At 35.4% G+C, this 8,544-nt stretch overlaps 2 protein-coding genes across 2 annotated transcripts; both read right to left on the minus strand.

Annotated features, from left to right (window-relative positions):
• Positions 1-2,088: 2,088 nt before the first annotated feature.
• On the minus strand, positions 2,089-2,945 carry LOC104242632 (kiwellin-like). Its single transcript, XM_009797708.2, has one exon. It carries the CDS (start codon positions 2,864-2,866, stop codon positions 2,333-2,335), a length of 534 nt encoding a protein of 177 aa, XP_009796010.1. The 5' UTR covers positions 2,867-2,945; the 3' UTR covers positions 2,089-2,332.
• Positions 2,946-4,300: 1,355 nt separating this feature from the next.
• Positions 4,301-7,685, minus strand: LOC104242640 (glutaredoxin-C4). The gene is made up of 4 exons (XM_009797714.2): positions 7,383-7,685; positions 5,641-5,714; positions 4,865-4,963; positions 4,301-4,781 (listed from the first exon to the last, which is right to left on the minus strand). Exons 1-4 carry the CDS (start codon positions 7,541-7,543, stop codon positions 4,708-4,710), a joined length of 408 nt encoding a protein of 135 aa, XP_009796016.1. The 5' UTR covers positions 7,544-7,685; the 3' UTR covers positions 4,301-4,707.
• Between the last annotated feature and the right edge of the window lie 859 nt (positions 7,686-8,544).

Genomic DNA, 8,544 nt, shown 5'->3' on the forward strand with positions numbered 1-8,544 from the left:
TGACACATTTGGAAAGCTCATTCTCACCCTGTTAAATCGAGCTAAGAAGTCCCTGAGTCCCTCGCCGTGCATCTACCTGACGACAAATATGTTATTTACTCTGGCTTCCGCCTTTTTGGCTTCTGCATTAGCGGTGACGAACTTGTCCGCCATTTCTTCGAACGTTGCTGTCAATCGAGTCGGTAGTTGTGAGTACCAGGTCAGGGATCCCTTTGTTAGAGTTTTGCCAAACTTTTTCAATAACACCGATGGTATCTGTTCTTTCGAAAGATCGTTACCTTTTACGGCTGTGACGTAGTGGATGATATGATCTTCTAGATCGGTAGTACCATCATATATCTTCAAGTATGGTGGCATTTTGAAGGTCTTTGGAATGACGTAGGGGTCCGCTCCTCATTATATGGTTTCTCGATGAAACGACCAATGTACCGTTTTGGTAACAATTTTGGGGTGCCTGGTATTTTATCGACCCTTTCTTGGTGCTCCTTCATCTGGTCACGGAGTGCCTTATTCTCATTTTCTATCTCCTCCATTTTCTTTAAAACGGCTGCTAGCGTATCATTACCTGCGTCAATAGCAATGTGAGTGTTACCTGTGCGGAGGACATCTCGCTCATCAGTGGTCGCCATGACATCTACATGTGCAATGTCTCTGTTATCCCTTTGGGCGAGCTTATCAAGTTTGTCGTTCAGAGTACTTGTTAGCCACTCTTCTAGTAGTCTTCTTACTACCGGTGGTGCCTCTCCTGTTGTAGATGTGAAGGGTTTCCTTCTTGCACGAAGTGGTTACGCTTTCGTGCGGGGGAGGTGAAGAATCTCCCTTGGGTGTGATGTTTGGTGTCCCGTCTTTGTTATCTTCTCTACTGTCTTCGTTAATGGTGTTCAGGATGTTGGTTGTGACACCTACTAATGCTTTTAGCCTTGCCTCTCCTTTTCCTGCCATTGTTAGTTTGTGCAAAGCTAAGAAGAGGTGACTGTTGTTTTCTATGATCTAGATGAAACTAAAATCTAAACTAAAGATGTCCCCATAGACGGCGCCAAATTGCTTGACCAAAAGATGTCAAAACCTTTTTGATTAAAACAACTAATGATAATGATGAGGTCAATCTTAGTCAAGCACAATAAAATCTAGATCAAATGATAGAAGGAGTAAGCAAGATGAATGATATAACAAGTAAGTTCAAATCAAATAAATACTCATAAGTGTGAAGATTTAAATGCGCAATAGAACCTTCACAGATACAATCGGTATAATGGGGAATAAGTTTGAGATGATTAGGGAATCTTAGGATTTTCTCTGAAGAACAAGACTGCTTTTGCATTCAATCTCAGATGATTCTTTTACAAAGTATTCTTTTGTCTTTTTTCTCCCGTCTCCCTTCTTCTTTACTTACCCTCCTTATTTATAAGGGACAATCTCCCAAAAAACCCTAAAAAGTACAATATAGAGAATATTCGAAAAGCATATTGTTACTGTCTCCCACTAAATTTACACTGTCGTGGACGTTATGCATCTACTGACCGCCCTCAGTCGTTACCTTTCACCACGACGTCCATCAGACGGTACATCATGATAACCTCGTTCCTCATTCTACTCGGTAATGGTCGTGGTTGCCAAATTTGAATTCATACAGTTTGAAGTACCTCTAATCAACTAAGTGATGATCCGGATTGACAAATATCTATCTTATTTTCAAGATTATAAATTTTATATTTTAAAAAGCCTTACCTGTATATATCATTTAGATCATCCGAGAGTATAAAAAGTTTTTTTAAGTGAAAATGTAAACTTAGGACCCGTTTGTCCATAAAAAAGAATTTCTTTTTTTCGAATTTTATTCTTCAACAATGTGTTTGTCCATAAAATTTTGCAAGTTTTTTTTTAAAAAAAAAAAAAAAAAAATCACCACTCACAAAAGTGCAATTTTTTTAAGTGAAATGCATGTCCAAACACAATTTCAAATTTCAAATATCATTTTTCATCTTAACTCCAAATACTACTTTTTTTAAATTACAATTTTTATGTCCAAACGCCTGCCTAAACTCAAATAATATTGCTTGTTCATGCAAGAAATTAAGGATAGAAGAATTAGTAGCAAATGCAGGTCACTAGCTCTTTCGATGTCAACAATACAAGTACAATAGGATATTGCTTTGTTTAATCTCCAAAAGTATTAATACTTGGATTAATGTAAACATAATTAATTAGGAACATTTTATTCAAATTATTCAGTTACTCTTGTCCATCTTATTATATATAAGATGACAGCCTTATTCAAATTCTACAATTAAAAACCAGACACACACCAAACAAACCACCTAATAATAATATCCTAGGCCATGGACCAAGTAATCGGAACTCTTCCCTTATCAGTATCTAAACCCAAAGCTCTCCACACAGCAATAGAACCATCAACTACATTATTTGCACAACCATCATTAATGGAGTCACATTCATCAACCACTTTAGCCGTTACACTCTTCCCATTATTTGCCCTAATAAGTATCATTTTTCCACATTTTGAACCTTTGGCATACCATCTAGTGGACAACGCCACTACTCTTTCACTATTATCGTGATATTGACCATCACATTCTGATGGACCGCCACCATCTCCGCCTTTACTGAAATCGTTGAGGGTAAGTTGGGCAGGCGTTGAGGTTGTAGGAGAGCTTCCGCCGCCTTTGCAAGTATTGGTTCCAACGTCAGGGTCATCGTTACATTTTCCACTTATGCAAATTAATTGGCCGTCACAATTGTTCAAGGATTTACACGGGCCGTTGCATGAGGAAATGGCCGTTCCTCGTGAAGAAGAAGAGATGAAAATTGCGAAAATGCAAAGAGAAAGGAAGACAAACTTGGCCATGGTGGCTATATTTGTAAAAATATGAAGCGTAATGAATATTAGTACGAAATATTGATGGGTGAAGAAAACTATATGCAAATAGGCAGGCATATATAGGCAAGAAATTGAATTCAATGAGAAGAACATTGACTTGGTTTTTCTTCAGTCGTGATTTTCGGCTAACAATGTACAATTTTCATTACGATACCTTACCAAAACAATAGGCTTTGCTGTTTAATGAAAGACGTGTGTTCCGGTCCCGGCCTCTTTGAAGCTCGCTATGCTGTCCGGAACTTTTTTTTTCCAGCTCATGATCATTAATTGTTCTCCGATTTGATCCTTTTTCGTGTAAGTTTGTTCATACACATAAAAAATATGTAATGAGTATATTTCACTTCAAAAATCATATAAAAAATGATATGCAAACGTATTTAAAAATATACATTTCTCATCATTCATCAACGTGCATGCATGCACGACTTATTGAAGTGTGATAAAGCTAACTTGTCCTATACCAGTAACGGACCAACAAGTTTGATATTTTTATATACTTGCTGAAATTCAAAAATCTGCTCAAAAGGAGGAAATAATTGAGATAAATATTAGCTGCAGTATTTAGCAGAGTCTGATTTTTCTATTGCTGTTTGTTAGGATATTGCTGGTAGAAATAATATGGAGCTCGTATGGCTGTATTTCTTTAGAGATTTTTTTTTTTTTGTTTGTTTGTTTGTTACAAACTCATGTACAAGTATGGTTGCTGCTCTTCCTTAATTCATTGATTCAATAAATGGACATCTTCCTTTACCCCAACTTTTTTCCCAAAAAATGGAAAAGGTCATGTGGACAAATCTTGAGAAATGTCTCTTGAATTAAGTAATTTATATTGTCTATATAAACCGTTAGTCAACGAGAATTTCTTTCCTTTATATTTGTGAAGAAAACTAAGAATTTTTTCAAGTTGCTAGCACAAAATAGGCTCAGGTTTTCGAAATTCCAAGAACGGTATAAGAGCTTAGAAAACGATGATACAACTGCAGAGGTTGTTTTTATTATTCATTTCATAGTTAGCTTTGAAAACCTGTTAATTGTACTTGGAATTTAGATTTGACTGTCTCGTAACATTAAAAATAAAGGACTGTTACATAATTTGGATCTAATTTGATAACACTAACCGGCACAATTGGGTTTAAATCTTTAATTCATCATTCTGTTGTAGTTTTCCACATCTTAGAATTAATTATATCTTGAACCTCTTGTTCATCTGTTAATAACATATTATGAGTCCAAAATCCAAATTCATTAACATATATATTATGATTTGAAAGAATCATAATTCTAAAAAGGAATTTATGTTCTTTGCACTGACATTAGATAGTTTTTTACACGACCAAGTTTTAACCTACAATATAACATGCAAGTCCTTTCTCCTAATACTGTCTGCAAATCTATTGAAGCTTTTTATGATAAGCAGATCCTCCTTTATAATAGAATCCTCTAACAAGAAATAATTCATTAAAATTAGGCTCATGCTTCCCAATTTTTGAAGAAAAAAAGGACAGATGCACGAAGCATCCCGCATTCACGCAGAATCCGGGAAGAGCCGCACTCCAAGGGGGTGCGACATAGGCAGCCTACCTGAGTGGCTTATTCCACTGCTCAAACGACAACTCCTCCAAAGCTTCCCAATTTTAGGAAATACAAAAAGGAGAGAACCTAAACTTGAATAAGAAAGAGTACCATATTACAACCACCAGTTTCTCCAACCTCTACGCACCAAAAAGGGACTAAAGGCTGCAAAAACTTATGGTGAGCATCTCATATTACAGTCACTGAATTTGAAACCACTATGTACCAAATTCAGCTTAAAGATCATCTTTCTTTGCAGAAAGACCAAGAAGTTTAGCTAGCTCCCCGTTTTCATAGGCCTCCACGGTATCTGTGCACAGATATTAACGTCATAAGCACAGGATTATGATTATCCATAGGCACCAAAGCAAAGATATGATTTCAGTAGCTTACCATCTGATCCTCCGATATGCTTTCCGTTAATGAAAACTTGTGGCACAGTACGTCTGCCAACGATCTCACTAAGGGCATCCTGAATACTCCAGCCATCATCTGACAAGAGGAAAAGCAGAATATTTTTTAAAGATTTTGATCAAAGACATGATCCGATGGCCTAAAACCATCTGTTTCACCTTTTACATCGAGTTCAAATAGTTACTCCCACTCATGTTATCCCTTGGTCCAAACGAAGGGAAAGATCTATCTCAATTTTGCAGCTAACACCCACAAGGGCCTTTGACAAATTGGAAAGATATAAGAAACAGGGAAGTGAATAATCTCGGACAATAAAATCATACCAAAATTTCAAGGCCTCAGGTTGCTAGGTGTAAATACAAAGCGAAGTGTAGTTTCTTGAGTGAAGATGTACAGAGTTAAAAGCTAGCGCACGGCGGCGGAAGCTCCACCAATTTAAAGCAAACAAAAGAAAAAGAAGAGTACAATAACATGGAGATAAGAGATGTATGAAAGTGTTTTTTTTTTTTTAACTGACAAGTCCAATTGACTGAAAATGTTTCTATCCCATGTAAAGAAATAGTAGAAAAATGTGATTGGTTGGTGACAAGCTGAATGAGATGTAAGCTGATGTATCTTACAATTCTTATTAACAACTGAAATCCTTGTAAACAGTTGATAAAACTAGAAGGTTGGTAGCTATAATCCTGTCAAACAACATGTAAGGATTGAGAAAGGAAATTCGGCGGTGAGATTGGGGGCAATGAAAGTGATACCTCTCTCATCAAGCTCAACAACATAAGGTTTTTGCTTCAACTCTTTAAATACAGCCTTTGCTTTCCTACAGTATCTGCAGAGCAATAGAAAATTGATGCAAACTGTTAATATAACATACAATAAACAGAAATAAATAGTGTTGCATGTCGTGACATTGTACATACTTTAAAGAAGTTGAATATGTAGAAAATAGGTTTCATACAGGAAAATGAGAAAGGACCAGATTTAACCCTCTACTTTCAAATATTGTCTACATTTAGCCTCCGTTATACTTTCAGGACATATACCCTTACCACTAGCAAAGTATTCAAATCTACCCTTATTTTTTAGCGGAGATCCAATATGGCCTAGACCCAGCTATTAAAATGCCACAATGCCACGTGTGTATTAACATTTTCTTATTTTTTGAAGAAATAGAAAAAAACCCCACAACATAGTTTAAATGCGGTCGTACCAAACCCTACCCAACTTCATCTCTGTCCCTCCCTCTAGGTGCATGGCTTTGCAATATAAATAATAATAGAACCACAAAAAATAATGAAACCATAAAAGCCAGAGCAATTCAAAACTCAAATACTATGTTCTTAGCATACCCTTTTCTTCAAATACTTGAGCACACGCACTCCAATTCAATTTTAATAACCATGTGATGTATGACCAATATATTTCTCCTTCACACAATCTACCCTATTTGTCGCTCAAGCCCCTGAATATGGATAATATTTACTTCTTCTGAAAGGTTGGTATTTTTGGATTTTGGTGTGCACATACCCCTAGAAAGTAAAAATATATTTCCCAGAGAAAAATATTGTTAAAAGAAAAAAAGAAAACAAAATAGAAGAAAACCCAGTCGTTAAAGATAGGTCTTATTTCTATATTTGGCGGTTTATTGGGCTAAAACATTTCTGAAAGGTAACTGATCTGCCAATAGAAGGAAAAGTAAGGATAAAGTCCATTAAAACCATAGATTGTGATAATAGAGCATTATGTATTTTTCCTGTTGTCTAATTAAACAAGCTATGATCGAATATCCTCCTTTCATCTCTTTGATTGCACATGACCCTTTAGGGAAAACGATAGATCCTTCGGCTCTTCAATTAGACATCATATAAGGGCAAGCTAAACTAAATTCTGTTTATAATTTGATGTGATGTACTATTCAATTATCGATTGACGCGCACCAAAGTTAGCAAGTCCAAACAACTTTAGTACAAAGGAGACAGCATATTTAGTTTCTCTACTTTTGATTTCCACAGCTTAAGATTCAATTATATCCTAGCAGAATAATCAAAAGACCCATATATTTTATTACAATTGATAAGTCAAAAAGGCTAAATAGAAAAAAGTTTGATGTTAAAGTGAATCAAGAAAAGAGCTAAATCACCTTAACAGAAGAACACATTTTACATATATACATCCAAGTGCTCTCACCACTAGATCAAAGCCCGGGGCCGATTTTTCAGGTTTTTTTTTTGGTACAATGTAACTTACATTTAATCTAAAAGATGTTACAAATTCATCAAAGACACAAACTTTATGCTCGCTTTTGGAAGAGTAGCTCTAACCTAAAAGGGTCTTTCAATTTGCAATTTATCATATCAATCTGAGAAAGATCAATCAGAAACAACAATCAAAGACCATAAAAATGCAACAACACACAGAAAACATAATCAAATAAGCGGGGAAAAAAACCCACCAAAAAGGGCAGGAAAAAGGAGCTTTAAAGGGAGAGAAAACTAACGGGCAATAGGATTTGGAGAAGATAACAATGGAATGAGAAGAAATTGTTTTCTTGACAAAGGCAGAGGCATCTCCATCTCCAGCTTCAGTAAATGCTGATGAGTACAACAACACAGTCACAGATACTACTAATAACAACAACACAAATGTTGATTTCGCCATTTTTTAGCTCTGTGAAAGAGTTGAATACTAATACTGTTTGCTTATTTGGTCTTTCAAGATCTCATCGGGATTCAATATATGAGAAAGAAAAGGCATATATTCATATGACGATTGGGCTTTCGGCCATGTTTTTGGTTCTTGGGCTGATGAAATTGACTCTTAATTTGTAAAAATAGCATTTACTGGCCACTTTTTGGCCCTGTCTATACTATATTAAAAGCACGATGACCCTTAACGAAATATCATTCACTTTTTTTACCCCTTTAAAATAAAGTTTACACCGAATAAAATAGTCATTTAACTATTTTCTATATTTATGAATAGTCATCTAATTATTTCCTACTATTTAACAACAATCATTTAATTATTAATCTAATACTTAAAACTTTTTTTTTTCTCAGTTTTTTTTAGATCTAAAATTTCAAACACTTTCAAGTAAAACTTGGAAAGTTTTTGTTATTCAACCCAAACTAAATGTTTCGTCTTTCAACTAACTTAGAAACATTTTATTCACTTTCAAGGGAAAATATCATAGGAAATTTTTAGTTAAAAAAATTTGATAGATTAACTCTTAAAAGAATATTAGGTAAAAACGTGCAATTTGATTTTCTTTTTGTTACGACCCAAGTTCTCCCTCCGTGAACTGTCGTGACGGCACCTAGTCTCTACGACTAGGTAAGCCTAACAAATTGCGGAAAAAGGAAATGAAATACGAAACTGGCAAGTTACGGATAAAACATATTAAAAGAGTAAAAAAAAATGCCGCTCGGCATATACAATACATACTCTCAATACTGAATCAAACTCCCAAAACCCGAAATCTCATGAAATCACAAGTTATAGAAAACTACATAGTGTTCTAACTCCAGAATGTCTAACCAAAAGTAAATACGTGAAAGTCTAAAGCTAACGGGAAGAATAGAGAGGGACTTCTAGGTCTGTGAATGCGGGAGATATACCTCGAAGTCTATGATATTGCCTGCCTCACTAATAGAATGGCT

The sequence above is a fragment of the Nicotiana sylvestris genome, chromosome 11, assembly GCF_000393655.2.
Source record: "Nicotiana sylvestris chromosome 11, ASM39365v2, whole genome shotgun sequence".
NCBI lineage: Eukaryota > Viridiplantae > Streptophyta > Magnoliopsida > Solanales > Solanaceae > Nicotiana > Nicotiana sylvestris.